This window comes from Nerophis ophidion, linkage group LG22 (assembly GCF_033978795.1).
Source record: "Nerophis ophidion isolate RoL-2023_Sa linkage group LG22, RoL_Noph_v1.0, whole genome shotgun sequence".
Classification (NCBI taxonomy): Eukaryota; Metazoa; Chordata; class Actinopteri; order Syngnathiformes; family Syngnathidae; genus Nerophis; species Nerophis ophidion.
In genome coordinates, this window is record NC_084632.1 from 23,374,113 (window position 1) to 23,391,383 (window position 17,271).

At 40.9% G+C, this 17,271-nt stretch overlaps 1 protein-coding gene across 2 annotated transcripts in view; it reads left to right on the plus strand.

Moving 5' to 3' along the window:
* Positions 1-14,482, plus strand: part of myo1f (myosin IF) — a 68,612-nt gene extending 54,130 nt beyond the window's left edge. For both annotated transcript variants that reach the window (XM_061883526.1, XM_061883528.1), the window contains exons 27-29: positions 5,141-5,342; positions 10,669-10,829; positions 13,893-14,482. In XM_061883526.1, the coding sequence (XP_061739510.1) occupies positions 5,141-5,342; positions 10,669-10,829; positions 13,893-13,969 (440 nt within the window). In that variant the 3' untranslated portion in view covers positions 13,970-14,482. The remainder of the gene's footprint in view (positions 1-5,140; positions 5,343-10,668; positions 10,830-13,892) is intronic.
* The last annotated feature ends 2,789 nt before the right edge of the window (positions 14,483-17,271 follow it).

Here is a 17,271-nt window from a genome sequence, read left to right on the forward strand (position 1 = left end):
TATTTCGCCATCCAAAAACATGCTGGTTGACGTAGAGAAAACTTGTTCGCTTGACCGCTCCGCTTCACAACAAACAAAGAAACATCGGCGGTGTCTCAGTGCTAAAGACAGCTGCAATACACCGCTTTCCACCAACAGCATTGTTTTTTATAGTCTCCATTATCAAATGAACAAATTGCAAAAGATTCAGCAACACAGATGTCCAAAATACTGTGTAATTATGCGGATTTCCTGACAGTCTGTGACGTCACACGTACGCGTCATCATTCCGCGCCGTTTTCAACAAGAAACTCGCGGGAAATTTAAAATTGCAATTTAGTAAACTAAAAAGGCCGTATTGGCATGTGTTGCAATGTTAATATTTCATCATTGATGTATAAACTATCAGACTGCGTGGTCGGTAGTAGTGGGTTTCAGTAGGCCTTTAATGCGCGTGTGACATTATTATTCTCGCTAATAGGACTATGAATATAGACAAATCTTACTGAGAGAAGCTGAAGTTCCCTCAATCCCCACACACAGTCAGCATGGATTGGGGTGGCTTACGTGAGCAAGCAGGTGCTGGTTGCTACCTCTTTTTTCATCAAAGATGCCAGTGGTTTTGCTGTGAAAAAACTTTATTTACAAAAAAAATTCAATAACTATATTTGAATACCCTGTCAGCGCGGTGGTCCAGGGGTTAGCGCATCTGCCTCACAATACCAAGGTACTTTAGTAGTCCTAAATTCAATCCCAGGCTCGGGTTCTTTCTGTGTGGAGTTTGCATGTTCTCCCCGTGAATGCGTGGGTTCCCTCCGGGTACTCCGGCTTCCTCCCACTTCCAAAGACATGCACCTGGGGATAGGTTGATTGGCAACACTAAATTGGCCCTAGTGTGTGAATGTGAGTGTAAATGTTGTCTGTCTATCTGTGTTGGCCCTGCGATGAGGTGGCGACTTGTCCGGGGTGTACCCCGCCTTCCGCCCGAATGCAGCTGAGATAGGCTCCAGCACCCCCCGCGACCCTATAATGGGACAAGAAAATGGATGGATGCATGAATGCCCTGTCGATTGAATGAATGGGACTACTGATGGACATACTACATATGTCTATGACTAGGATTTTTTTTAAATCCTAGTCATATTTGAAAACAGCTACTTTGGCTTTCCTTCTGACATGCTACTGATTAGCTTTAGGGATTTTACATGGCGATTTCAACTCTTTCAAATCTGTTAATGAAAACTACAACTAAGATGCACGTTACAATCAGCTGGTGCGTAATACTGACAGTATTAACTAGAGGTGGGCATCTTTGGGCACCTCACAATTCAAATACAAATCAGGAGCTACGATTCGATTAAAGCAATAATTAATGCATCTTTAATTTATAGATATTCATGCAGTTTTACATTTCTTTACATGTCACTAAATAAGTGTTTATCACTTGCAACTTTAAACACCAGTGCATTTGTAATAAGAGACAGTTACATTATTTCTCACATGTATTAAATTAATGGAAATGTGTGCAAAACTGCAACATAAGTGCCCTAAAATGAAGGAGCTGGTTGGATCTCTTGGTTACAATCGTCCAAGTCCGAATTGCAATGCGTCTAAAAATCGATTATTTCCCCCACCTTTAGTATTAACACATTTTAGGGCTCAACAGACTGCAAAAACTGAACTGACCAACACACCATGATGAACCAGGGTTGGCCACGCTTTTTCTGCAGGCCAGCTACTTTTCAATTGATCAAGTCGAGGGGATCTACCTTATTCATATATATAATTTATATATATTTATTTATGTTAACAAGTTAAAGGTTTTTAATGGTAATACAAGCATGTTTAACACATATAGATTCCTTTCTTGCATGAAGACAAGAAAATAAGTCAATGTATTCTGATGACTTGCATTGATTGGAATCAGGCAGTAGTGTTGATAACGTCCACATTTTCGAATTGAGGAGAAACAGAGTCCTCCTTTCTGTTCAATACCACATGAAAGTGGTTGGTTTTTGGCATCTTATTTGTCCAGCTTCCATACTCCTTTTTATGCAATTTAAGAGATATACATTGGCGGCAAACTCCGTAGCTTGCCAGCTTGTGAACGCCAGCTTTCTCAGACTCTTATTTTTTTAACGCAGGCAGGATGAAGCAGCGCTTTTATTGTGAAGATGTCAGGTTCAAACACTGATGACAACTATTAAACAGACGAGAAGCAAGGAATCATGCAGAGACAGACTTCAATTTGGCTCATTTGAGGAGACACATTTTTAGGCTGTACTCTAGTTACAGATCCAAACTATGTTCTAAAAGTCCAGCCAACGTGCTTCCTCTGACAGTCGTGATATCGCCCTGTCTCTGCTTTGTCTGCATCACGGTGGTGTTCGGCTTTGGCAGTCAGCAGGCCATTCCTGGACACAGACACTGATACAAGACTGGCTTGCAATCTTTTGGATTGCCAGCTTTGCCCAGACAAAGGAAAATACAATTTCAGCAGAATTGATAATAACTATAACAACGGCCCTTAAACATAAGAGTTGTATGATAATATATACACAATTATTCTAACAGAAGACAGGAACTGTGCAGAGTTTTGACAGCAGGTAAAGCGCAAGAGTCTGTTGACAGACAAAGTGTTTCTTGCCCTCCTTTCAGTAATTTTTTCTTAATACTGATCTGGCAGTAGCCAGCTGCCAGATCAGAGAACAAGATCCTCGGGTGTCGTGAATGTCAATCAAGGGACGAAAGATACGTCTTAGTGAAGATTGATGATTGCAAATTTTTAGGACTTTTTTTTTATGCCTGGCTGGCGATCGACTGACACACCCTCTGCAAGTGCGTAATGGGCACTCCTGCCATAAACTATACACTACTGCCATCTAGCGTCTTAGACTTGCAACTGAGTGTCATATCGCCAAATGAGATTCAGACATGTGATAATGAATAACAACTGGACAGCAGTTATCATAATCAGCTCATTTATATTTATCAAGCACACAAAATTACAAAAAATTGGTAACGTTGAGTACCGGTATCGTTTCCTAGGTACACTGTAAAAAAACAAAAAACAATTTTTATGGTTAATTCACTCTAAATTTGTACTGTAATTTAAATTTTTTTTTAAATAGGTTATAAAACTGTAGAATTTAAGACATTATCTGTAAATAAACAAACCACCTGTTATTTTAAGTAATATGCCAGTAATGACAAACTATGTATATTTCTATTTTTTTACAGAAAAATACCAAATTAATTATACATATCATTTTCTGTTTTCTCAAATTACTTTCAAATTCATGTAAAATTACAGTAATTAACTTTCATTAAATATGTAACTTGTTATATAAAAGTCTATGTCCATACTAACAATCTAACAGTTTTATATGTAATTTTAAGGTAAATTTTGTTTTTTTAATGTTTGTGTATTTTTACATTCAAGTTGAAAAATATATGTAGCCTCTTACACAAAGGTTTATGCTCATACTAACAATTTAACATTTTTCTCTGTAACATGACATACATCGGTGACTGCAAGACATACTTGGTCAACAGCCACACAGGTCACACTGATGGTGGCCGTACAAACAACTTTAACACTGTTACAAATATGCGCCACATCAAACAAGAATGACAAACACATTTCAGGAGAACATCTTCACCGTAACACAAAATAAACACAACAGAAAAAATACCCAGAATCCAATGTGTTACAATATACACCCCCACCACCAAACCCCGCCCACCTCAACCGTCGCACGGAAGGGGCGGGGTTGGGTGGTACCGGAGTCAGCGCTACATGGGATTCTGGGTATTTGTTATGTTGTGTTTATGTTACAGTGAGGATGTTCTCCTAAAATGTGTTTATCATTCTTGTTTAATGTGGCTCCACAGTGTGGCGCATATTTGTAACAGTGTTACAGTTGTTTGTACAGCCACGGTCAGTGTGACCTGTATGGCTGTTGACCAAGTATGTCTTGCAGTCACTATCATATGTCTGTTAAAGCCATACACATCACGCGTTCAAGTCAGAACGCTGATGGTTCGGTGAATGAGCGAACGCTGAGGGCGACAAAGCACTGTCACAGTACGCCCGTGATAAATTTGCCCGGGCAAACATTGGTCAATCCTACGAGCGGGCCACCTAAAGTCTCACGGTAGGATCGGTAAGTATGTTGTTAGGGCGGGCTAGCCATTCATAGAAGGTGAACCCACATTGCACCAAGTTCTTGCATCCAGTGGCCCCTCGGTAAAGTGAATGTGAGACTCCTGATCCTAAAAATTAAAAAAAAATCTGTAAAATAATGGTATTTTTCTGTGGAAATGCCAGCATTGTCAGTTTATTTAAGGTGGTTGATCGTAATAATTAGGAAAAACTCTGTAGAATAAAGGTATTTTTCTGAAGAACTGTTTGCATCTTCACTTAACTAAAAGTGGTTAATCTTAATAATTTAGTAAAAATCTGTAAAATTACAATATTTCTCCGCAAAACATTTTATGAAAATTTCTGTGAATATAACGTTTTTGATCATTATTTGGTTTACAAAGTTTTACTTTAATTTTGTGGTTTTCATTTGGCTGCCAGTAGATGACCGAGTTTTTACAGAATATTTTTTTACAGTGTACCAGGAATTAGCACCGTATTGGTTCAAATGTGGCAGCACGGAGAAACAGGGGTTAGTACGTCTGCCTCACAATACGAAGGTCCTGGGTTCGATCCTGCGCCTCGGGATCTTTCTGTGTGGAGTTTGCATCTTCTCCCCGTAACTGCGTGGGTAATCCGGTTACTCCGGCTTCCTCCCACCTCCAAAGACATGCACCTGGGGATAGGTTGATTGGCAAAGTTAAATTGGCCCTAGTGTGTGAATGTGAGTGTGAATGTTGTCTGTCTGTGTTGGCCCGGTGATGAGCTGGCGACTTGTCCAGGGTGTACACCGCCTTCCGCCCGATTGTTGCTGGAAAAGGCTCCAGCGCCCCCCGCGACCCCGAAGGGAATAAGCGGTAGAAAATGGATGGTTCAAATGTCAACCATAATAGCAATGTAGCTAGCTGGTATAGGCTCCAGCTCAAAATTGTGGTTCCTTCAAGTACATAAAACGAAATGACGTTGCTGTGTCTCGTTAGCTGCGATTAGTCTTACATCTACTCTGCTTTTCCACAGCACACCAGAATGGGGCGAACAAGATGTCCAGAAGACCCAAACAATCCGACATCACATACTCCTCCCCGCACAAACAGAGCCGGCCTCCGCAAGCGGCTCCGCCCAAACTGGGTTTTCAGAAAGCTACCAGAGTCTCAACCCAGAACCGCAACAACCAGGGGAACATGGACTTCCTTAACGTTCCGGATGGGGGCATGTCAGGGTGAGAAAAGTAGGATATAGGAAGGTGGAGGGTAATCATCACAGCAGGTCAGCTGATGGATTCGGTACTTTTATAGTAGTATATATATGTATATAATATATATATAATATAGTAATATGTACCTACTCAGTGGCCTAGTGGTTAGAGTGTCCCCCCTGAGATCGGTAGATTGTGAGTTCAAACCCCCGCCGAGTCATACCAAACACTAAAAAAAGGGACACATTGCCTCCCTGCTTGGTACTCAGCATCAAGGGTTGGAATTGGGGTTTAAATCACCATAAAAGATTCCCGGGCGCGGCCACCGCTGCTGCCTACTGCTTCCCTCACCTCCCAGGGGGGTGAACAAGGGGATGGGTCAAATGCAGAAGACAAATTTCACCACACCTAGTGTGTATGTGTGTGAGACAATCATTGGTACTTTAACTTTAACTTAACTTTATAGGCACCGACTAAATTCCATCAGTACTGCTGATTCACCTGACATCAAACGGTGAGATTTTTTTTCCACGCCTTTGTTGCACAAGACGTCAGGTGCAGTTGCAGGCTAAGCCGAGTCAAACACTTGGTGGGGAAAGAAGCAGTCAAGCAGCCTCAGTGACGTGGCATCAGCCAAACTGCCTCTCGGTAATGTTACAAATTTCCACGCCAACAAAGCAAGTATGCCTCATAAACACTCAAACTTTCAGTGATGCGCTGTCAGGCTTGGACAAAGGAATGAACTCAGATGCAAAGTAGGGATACTTAGTAGGGCTTTTATTTTGACGGCTCTTTCACCTCCAGAGTCAGAGTAATACATACCTACAAATAACAAAAACTGTCGGCAAAAAAGGTTCCAAAAAAGGGAATAACCGAGAATCACTCCTAAAAGGAGGAAAATACAAAAACAAAGACAAACTATAATTTGCGTCGTATCTGCTATGAAACTTATTAATAAGGGTGTGGGAAAAAATGTATTCGAATTTGAATCGCGATTCTCACGTTGTGCGATTCAGAATCAATTCTCATTTTAAAAACTTTTTTTTTCTTCTTTTTTTTTTTTTTATCAATCCAACAAAACAATACACAGCAATACCATAACAATGCAATCCAATTCCAAAACCAAACCTGACCCAGCAACACTCAGAACTGCAATAAACAGAGCAATTGAGACACAAACATGACACAGAACAAACCAAAAGTAGTGAAACAAAAATTTACAATTATCAACAACAGTATGAATTTATAATTTCAGCATAGCAGTGATTAAAAATCCCTCATTGACATTATCATTAGACATTTATAAAAAAAAAAAAAAAAAAGAACAATAGTGTCACAGTGGCTTACATTTGCATCGCATCTCATAAGCTTGACAACACACTGTGTCCAATGTTTTCACAAAGATAAAATAAGTCATATTTTTGGTTCGTTTAATAGTTAAAACAAAATGACATTATTGCAATCAGTTGATAAAACATTGTCCTTTACAATTATAAAAGCTTTTTAAAAAAAAATCTACTACTCTGCTAGCATGTCAGCAGACTGGTGTAAATTCTCCTGAAATCCTATGTATTGAATGAATATGTTTTGAATCAGAAAAATATCGTTTTGAATCAGAAAAATATCGTTTTTGAATCGAGAATCACGGTGAATCGAAAATATCGATTTATAATCGAATCGCGCCCCCAAGAATCGATATTGAATCGAATCGTGGGACACCCAAAGATTCGCAGCCCTACTTATTAACATAAACCGCTCCAGCAGGAGGGAGAAAACAATGACTATGAAAATTTCTACTTAATCTTAATCTAGTAATGTTAAATAAAAAAGCACTCAAAAAATTTGAGGAAAGAAAGATTAGTAGGAAAAAAATAATAACTCACCACTTTGGTTGAAAAAAACTAAATAACAAAATTCACTCCAATAAGGAGGAGAAAAAGTCAAACTCAAAATAGCAGCGTGAGAATTCAGGATCCAGGAAAATAAGCGTGGGACGAGGCAAGGCATGGACATAGACATGGAAGCGAGACAGACACGAAAACTTGAGACAATCTGGCACAGAACAAGGGGAGGCGTGGGCTTATATGACACATGAGGGTAATGGGAAACAGGTGGAAACAATCAGGGGTCAGGGATGACGTCAGACTGATGACACAAGAGGAAGGGCAAGTTATCTGAAACAAGAGGAGTTGCTTTTCAAAATAAAACATGCAATTCACAAGACAAAAAAAAAAAAAAACAAGACATCCCTCACCACGGTGTGACATGTGCTAGCTGGATGCTAACTTACATTGGCTGTGTCATAAATATGCTACTGATTAGCATTCGCGAATTACATGGCTATTTCAACAACTCCAAATTTGGTCTGGAAAACTACAAAGGATGCACGTTACAATCAAACCGCAGCTGTGTACTAAGTACAAGACTTACAGCACAAACACTTGGACAGCTCAGTTATCAGCTCACTCTTGAATGTTAAATAAAAAATGATATTGCATTATTAAACAATTTAACATTTATTAACACATAAATGCACAATAACAAGATCTGATGGCTCAGTTACAGCTCTTTTTAATACCTATTCTGTGTTACGTGTTTTATGTTGCACGATTGCACCAAGAAAAATTCCTAGTTTGTGAACCCGTTCTCAAACAATGGCAATAAAAACTAATCTTATTCTGATAATGATGGGCTTCACGGTGGAAGAGGGGTTAGTGCGTCTGCCTCACAATACGAAGGTCCTGCAGTCCTGGGTTCAAATCCAGGCTCGGGATCTTTCTGTGTGGAGTTTGCATGTTCTCCCCGTGAATGCGTGGGTTCCCTCCGGGTACTCCGGCTTCCTCCCACTTCCAAAGACATGCACCTGGGGATAGGTTGATTGGCAACACTAAATTGGCCCTAGTGTGTGAATGTTGTCTGTCTATCTGTGTTGGCCCTGCGATGAGGTGGCGACTTGTCCAGGGTGTACCCCGCCTTCCGCCCGACTGTAGCTGAGATAGGCGCCAGCGCCCCCCGCGACCCCAAAAGGGAATAAGCGGTAGAAAATGGATGGATGGATGGAGGGATTTAAAAAAATTGATAACAGTTGCTCTTGTTGAGTACCGACGTCAATTCCCAGGTACAAGGAATTGGTTCCGTATCGGTTGAAATCCTAGTGACAATACATCGATTTACCAAACTATTGTGACATTTAACCTTACAATAAAATGATTGAATTGTTCAAACCAATTATGTTTTTTTTCAAGCCTTAAACTAGTATTTTACCCTTCAATACATTGTATTTTGTTCTATAAGAAAATGTAATCTGAATGTAATCATCACCACAAGAATCGCAATATAAACAAATCATGAGGAGCCCAAAGGTTTCTACCTCTACTAAGTATAAGAGCAAAGTGCCTAAGTTGGCATCATGATCACTCCTGTTATGTCTTCTTAATTATCTGGCAGACCAGGTGTGTATTAGTGTGTTAAGAAGCAGAGTTACGATGCCTACGGCGTTGTAACGACAAGCCGTTACAATATTTTTATAAGCAAGGGTGACCAATTGTTGCCAAATTGTTTGGTGGCGCTCTAAATGTGTCCTGGCGGGCTGCCACAATTAAATGCATGTATGGGAAGTTCCATAATTAGACTCAAAGTCAGTTCAGTTCAGTTTTTATTTATCTCCTTCATTGACGTGCATCTTTGATCAATAGACAATTAAACGTCAACAACTGAATGTTGTCTATCTGTGTTGGCCCTGCGATGAGGTGGCGACTTGTCCAGGGTGTACCCCGCCTTCTGCCCGATTGTAGCAGAGATCGGCGCCAGCGCCCCCCGCAACCCCAAAAGGGAATAAGCGGTAGGAAATGGATGGATGGAAACTAAACACACATTTACACTCCAATGCCTGAGAAGTAACAGGATGAAGAAAACCTTATATTTTCCTGCCCCCTTCAAGATAATACATAGTCTTACTTAATGGATGGCCCAGATTCACAAGGATACAAACCAAACAAATACATCGAAATATAATGAAAACAAACAAAAAACATACAAAAAAACACAACATGTGCAAAACTTCATGAAGTACAAACCGAACAAAAAAAAGTAATACCGTATTTCCTTGAATTGCCGCCGGGGCGCTAATTAATTTAAAACCTCTTCTCACTCCTGCTCTTACCAAAGGCATGCGGTAAAGGTAAGCATGCGCTAATTATTTTAAAACCTCTTCTCACTCCGGTACTTCCCAAATGCATGCAGTATGAAATTGAGTGTGATCTAAGGATACCATCATGAAAAGCACATTTAATTTAAAAAAAATGTTTTATTATGGTCTTACCTTTACTTATGAATGAAGTTCATGCCAGCTCCTTCTGATCAAAAGCATCGATAACTTGTTTATAGAAGTCTTCCTTATCTTTCTTCAGTTTTAAAAGTCTCTCTGTCTCGATGGAGATCTTCCTTTATTACCTCCTGCTTTGATTGAAAGTCCAGTTTAGAAAACTGCTATCACACTGCTGCTATCAGTTAGCTCGGCTCTTTAAGTGTGGGCGACGACAGAATTACCTTCGCACAACTCCCCCTCCCGTTCTGCTCTGTGGGTGATCTCTTTATCCCACCTCTGCCACCATGAAGTGTTATTGTGTTAATAATACACTGGGTATTTAGGACTGGAACATGCTTTATTTCAGCCCGGTTGTTTACATAGCCAGCATAGGAGTAGTGGTGTTACATCCTAAAAGGTCCGTCGTGCACCCCTCGCGTCATATCCGTCCCAGCACATATCACATCACTCATGGTCACTTCTTCTGCAGCCGAGTAGTCGCAAGAAGGATCACTAGCGCCCTCTACCACCAGGAGGCGGGAGTCATTTAATGACTCATATTTGACAAATGCAGCTACGGTATATTAATAAAACATAGCTTCTTACAGTTCTTTTTAGCATAATCAATAGCTTGGACCTTAAATCCTACTGAATAGCTCTTGATCTTCTTCCCTTTATGCGATTTCAAATTACCGGTATTGAAATCAGCCTCCTCCATTTTGAAAATGATGACAGGGGAAGTGTCACTCGTGACGTCGAGGGTTCGATCCGGCGGTAATACTAAGCATGCGCTAATTATTTTGGGAAGCGAGTTTGACCCGGCAGTAATTCAAGGCAGGCGCATACAAAACCAGATAAAAAAATAAGTAAAATAATAAATACAAAGCAAAATGTAAACACTTATGGCTGTCCAAAGGATCTTATTGATCTTTCTTTATATATATTTTTCAATTGGAATATATTTCTACAATCTTGTATCTCATTGTAAAGAGAACTGCATAGTTTAACCCCCACCACTGATATACACGACTTTTATTGTGACAGGAAACAGAGGAAACAGAGTATTGGTCAGCGTCCTCCTCCTGCTCCCAAACCTCAGCCTCGGCCTCAGGGACCCCGCTGCCGGGCGCTGTATCAGTATGTCGGCCAGGACACCGACGAGATCAGCTTCGAGTTCAATGACGTGTTTGACCTGGTCAAAGAAGGTGCGTGGACCCTTACAGCAGTGTTTTTCAACCTTTTTTGAGGCAAGGCACATTTTTTGCGTTGAAAACATCTCGAGGCACACCAGCAACAGAAATCCTCATATTTTAGTGCCTTTTTCTTTTTTTGGGGTATTTTCCTGTAGCAGTTTCATGTCTTCCTTTGAGCTATATTTCTCGCATCTACTTTGTTTTAGCAATCAAGAATATTTCAGTTGTTTTTATTCTTCTTTGTGGGGACATTGTTGATTGTCATGTCATGTTCGGATGTACTTTGTGGATGCCGTCTTTGCTCCACAGTAAGTCTTTGCTGTCGTCCAGCATTCTGTTTTTTGTTTACTTTGTAGCCAGTTCAGTCTTAGTTTTGTTCTGCATAGCTTTCCCTAATCTTCAATGCCTTTTCTTAGGGGCACTCACCTTTTGTTTATTTTTGGTTTAAAGGGGAACATTATCACCAGACCTATGTAAGCATCAATATATACCAGAGGTGTCAAACGTATGGCCCAAGGGACGCATTAGGCCCGTGAACAGGTTTCATACGGCCCGCTGGATGAGTTTAAGTATGGAAAATGAGCCAAAATTTTTGCATGAAAGAAACTTGCTGTTCTAAATATGTCCACTAGATGCCGCAATAGCAATTCTTTGTAGATGATGCGAAATATGTAATACAAATAAAGCACATGTTATTGCATTAGTCGAGGAAAATGAGCAAACTACACAAATAACATCTAGTTTTGTATTTTTGATTGATTGAAAATTAACACCAATGAGTTGACTGAACATTATCACATACCTGTTTCAGAAAGTATAAATAACGACCAATAAAGATAGAATACTATTAACCGCAACATGTAAGTGTAAAAAAACCCAACAACATTATGATTTGTACTTTTTTGGAAAGTGCTTGTTTTTTTACACACAGAAAACAATCTGAAAGGTGTCTTTATTTTATAATTATCGTGCCAGGATTTTATCGGTTTGGCCCACTTGGGAGTATATTTTTCTCCATGTGGCCCCCGAGCTAAAATGAGTTTGACACCCCTGATATATACCTTGATGTTGCAGAAAAAAGACCATATGTTTTTTTAACCGATTTCCGAACTCTATAAGGGTGAATTTGGCGAATGAAACGCCTTTCAATTGTTCGCTGTCGGAGCAATGATCTTTCACCCGTGACGTTACCACGGGAAGCAATCCGCCATTTTCTCAAACACATTACACACACCAAGTCAAATCAGCTCTGTTATTTCCAGTTTTTTCGACTGTTTTCCGTACCTTGGAGACATCATGCCTCGTCCGTGTGATGTCGGAGGGTGTAACAACACGATCAGGGACGGATTCAAGTTGACTTACGTGGAGTGTGCATCGATTAGCACGGCATGCTAATCGATGCTAACATGCTATTTAGGCTAGCTGTATGTACATATTGCGTCATTATGCCTCATTTCTAGCTACATTTGCATCCAGCCTTTCCTTCCAACCACATTTAATGCCAAACACATACCAATCGACGGATTCAAGTACACTAGTGTCAAAAGATTCAAAAGTCCCCAATTTGTTCTGCACATTTTACTGACGATAGCGATGCTACGACAGAGATGTGTGGATATCCTGCGACACTCAAAGCAGATGCATTTCCAACGACAAAGTCAACGAAATTACAAAGGTGAGTTTTGTTGATGTTATTGACTTATGTGCTAATCATACATATTTGGTCACGGCGTGACTGCCAGCTAATCGATGCTAACATGCTATTTAGGCTAGCTGTATGTACATTTGTAGCTATATTTGCATCCACCCTTTCCCTCCACCCACATTTAATGCCAAACAAACACTTACCAATCGACAGATTTAAGTTGCTCCAGTGGTCAAAAGATGCAATCGTTGGTTAGGAGGCAATCGCCGAATTCGTCCTCGTTGGCTCAATAGCTTCAGTTTTTTTCTTTAATTTTGATTTCGCTATCTGCCTCCACACTCCAACCTTCTGTTTCAATACATGCGTAATCTGTTGAATCACTTAAGCTGCTGAAATCCGAGTCTAAATCCGAGCTAATGTCGTTATATCTTGCTGTTCTATCTGCCATGTTTGTTTGTATTGGCGTCACAAAGTGAGGTCACAGGAAAATGGGGGGTGGATACACAGATAGCGAAAATCAGGCACTTTAAAGCCTTTTTTCGGGATATTCAATGATGGGTAAAATTTTGAAAGAAACTTCGAAAAATAAAAAAAGCCACTGGGAACTGATTTTTTTCCATTCCATTCCATTTCCTACCGCTTATTCCCTTTTGGGGTCGCGGGGGGCGCTGGCGCCTATCTCAGCTACAATCGGGCAGAAGGCGGCGTACACCCTGGACAAGTCGCCACCTCATCGCAGGGCCAACACAGATAGACAGACAACATTCACACTCACATTCACACACTAGGGCCAATTTAGTGTTGCCAATCAACCTATCCCCAGGTGCATGTCTTTGGAAGTGTGAGGAAGCCGGAGTACCCGGAGGGAACCCACGCATTCACGGGGAGGACATGCAAACTCCACACAGAAAGATCCCGAGCCTGGATTTGAACCCAGGACTACAGGACCTTCGTATTGTGAGGCAGACGCACTAACCCCTCTGCCACCGTGAAGCCGAACTGATTTTTATTGGTTTTAATCCTTCTGAAATCGTGATAATGTTCCCCTTTAAGCATTAGACAACTCTTTACTTGCACAATACCTCCCGCTGTTTCCAACCTCTACAAAGCAATAAGCTACCGGCTGGCGACTACTGATATGGAAGAGTATTACACGGTTACTCTGCCGAGCTCTAGACAGCACCGACACTCAACAACAACACATCATTTGCAGACTATAATTACCGCTTTGAAAATAAATATTTTCAACCCAAATAGGTGAAATGAGATAATCTCCCACGGCACACCAGACTGTATCTCACGGTACACTCGTGTGCCGCAGCACAGTGGTTGAAAAACACTGCCTTACAGCATGTTGGAAGAACATTATGTGGCACACCATAACATGGTACGTTGTAACCCTTTATCGTTGTAACCCTTTATGTCTGCAGATCCGTCAGGGTGGTGGACAGGCAGGATCAGGGGGAAGGAAGGTCTCTTCCCTGGTAACTACGTGGAAAAGATTTAAGAGGAAAGACGACTGTTGGAGACTCGAGGCATCACTATTCTTGTCTTTGACGGTAAAACGCCGATTTGACCATGTGTCATGTTTCACCCGTGCGGTTGTCTGGCACTGTTCTGTTCAAAAGAACCTAGCAACTGGATCTTCGGCTAATCTCCTCCAACCCATTGACACTTCTTTCAGCCTTCTATGCAATAAAGCTTAAGTTACAGCCCATAGAGAATAATGAGTCTAATTACTGCATTGCATTCTGCTGTTGCCAGTGTTTACACACGCTAAGTTGTTTGCATTTGTCTTGTATTCTCCCCTCATTGGCTGTGGACATTTCACAGAACAAACATGTACTGTATGTAATTATATTTGCACTGTAAGAAACATCTCTCTGGATTCATGCAAGCCGGTTCAAATTTCACACATTTTCTTTTGCCCCATTTGTAATGTATTCTAGATTTTCAGCCAAGTTTTTTATTTTTTAATGTATGTGTAATTAAAATACATAGTTAATATGGTCTGTATCAATTTATGTGTTTTTGCTAACTGACCATCATTGCCACAAGAGAGGTGTGGGGGGGGGGGGGAATCATGCCGAGGGCGATAATAAAGCTAAAACCACTACTATCCCAACTTTTTGCAATTCAGCATTCGCATATTCACCAACAGCTGCATTCGGGTGGTAGGCGGGGTACACCCTGGACAAGTCGCCACCTCATCACAGGGCCAACACAGATAGACAGACAACATCCACACTCACATTCACACAGTAAGGCCACTTTAGTGTTGCCAATCAACCTATCCCCAGGTGCATGTCTTTGGAAGTGGGAGGAAGCCGGGGTACCCGGAGGGAACCCACGCAGTCACGGGGAGACATGCAAACTCCACACAGAAAGATCCCGAGCTCAGGATTGAACCCAGGACCTTTGTATTGTGAGGCACACGCACCAACCCCTTTTTCCACTGTGCTGCTCCAACTTTGCACATTAACTCCTTTTCTCTGCTTTAAATTGTATCCTTATAAATGGCAGTTTGATTACAAAGTGGTTTGATAGCACGATCAAAATGTGTCTTTTTGTGCTCTAAAACCAAAAAATATATTTAGAGTCGTCCCTCGTGAACAACCACACACACTAGTGAATGCAAATCATACTTGGTCAACAGCCATACAGGTCACGCTGAGGGTGGCCATATAAACAACTTTAACACTGTTACAAATATGCGCCACACTGTGAACCCACACCGAACAAGAATGACAAACACATTTTGGGAGAACATACGCACCGTAACACAACAAAAACATAACAACAAATACCCAGAACCCCTTACAGCACTAACTCTTCCAGGATGCAACATTATAGACCCCCGCTACCACCAAAGATACACCCCCCCCCCCCACCCGTTCCATTAATATTGGAGAAGTCAAAGTAGAAAGATGGAGGTGGAAAGCGGTGTATTGCAGCTGCCTTTAGCCACAAAAACACAGCCGGTGTTTCCTTGTTTAAAACTCCCGAAAGTGAAGCTTTACTATGGAACAGAGCGGTCAAGCGAACATGGTTCCCGACTACACGTCAACCGGCAGGTTTCGGTGAGAAAATTGTGGTAATAAGCTGGCTCTTACCGTAGTTATGAGCGGAGCTTGCGTCCTCCTGCACCTGCTGCGGACTATTACCTCCTCCCACCGGAGACACTGGCGGTCACCACACCCCTCCGACTTTCAGGTACCATATAATCTCACTAAAACACTAGTAACACAATAAGCAGATAAGGGATTTTCCAAAATTATCCTAGTAAATGTGTCTAATAACATCTGAATCGCTCCAACTGTCCTCACCTTTTTATTTTATTTTTTTTCCTAGTCCTTCACTCTCAATATCCTCATCCACAAATCTTTCATCCTCGCTCAAATTAATGGGGAAATTGTCGCTTTCTCGGTCCAAAACGATCTAGCTGCTGGTGGCTATGATTGTAAACAATGTGAGGATGTGAGGAGCCCTCATACTGGTGACGTCACGCGCACATCGTCTGCTACTTCCGGTAAAGGCAAAGCTTTTTTATCAGCATCAAAAGTTGCGAACTTTATCGTCGATGTTCTCTACTAAATCCTTTCAGCAAAAATATGGCAATATCGCGAAATGATCAAGTATGACACATAGAATGGACCTGCTATCCCCGTTTAAATAAGAAAATCTCATTTCAGTAGGCTTTTAAAGGAGAGCCTTGAGGAACGCCTCACTTATGTAAATCACATGTTTGCACTCACATTTTAGCTCTTCAAGTACAATACTATCTACTATGTTGTGTCACCTCCAGGTTCTGTAACGGCTTCTTCCCTCAAGCCATCTGACTCTCAAAAAGTTCTCAAAGTTCTCAAAAAGTTATATTTTGGTTTCATCTGACTACATGACATTCTCCCAATCCTCTGCTGTATCATCCATGTATCCATTTTGGTATAAACTCAACTCGGCGTGTTTGGAGGAAGAAGAATACGGAGTTACATCCCAAGAACACCACACCTACTGTGAAGCATGGGGGTGGAAACATCATGCTTTGGGGCTTTTTTTCTGCTAGGGGGACAGGACGATTTATCCGTGTTAAGGAAAGAATGAATGGGGCCATGTATCGTGAGATTTTGAGCCAAAACCTCCTTCCATCAGTGAGAGCTTTGAATGGTTGACCAAATACTTATTTTCCACCATAATTTACAAATAAATTCTTTAAAATTTGTACAATGTGAATTCCTGGATTTTTTTTCACATTCTGTCTCTCACAGTTGAAGTGTACCTATGATGAAAATTACAGACCTCTGTCATCATTTTAAGTGGGAGAACCTGCACAATCTATGGCTGACTAAATACTTTTTTGCCCCACTGTAACATACATCCGTAAACGTGGATGCATATGCAATAAGTGCAATATATTTATATGTGTACAGTAATCTATTTACTTATATCTGCACATTATTGCTATTTTGTCCTGCACTACCATGAGCTAATGCAACAAAATGTTGTTCTTATCTGCAACTGTAAAGTTCAAATTTGAATGACAATAAAAGGAAGTCTAAGTCTAATATTATCTTATTACCAAATAGATATTGTACAACCAAACAGACAATTTACAGATATATGACAGCTATGTGCTTAAAGTTTATATTGTTATTTTTTTCAAATCAGAAGATAAGGGACTGTAACAGATTGCGAACAGATACAGTATGTCCACACAATGCTAGAAAAATACATAGTATACACACACACACACACACACACACTCACACAGCAGAGGTAGCTGCACCGGTTGATCCTCTTTTCCTCCAAAAA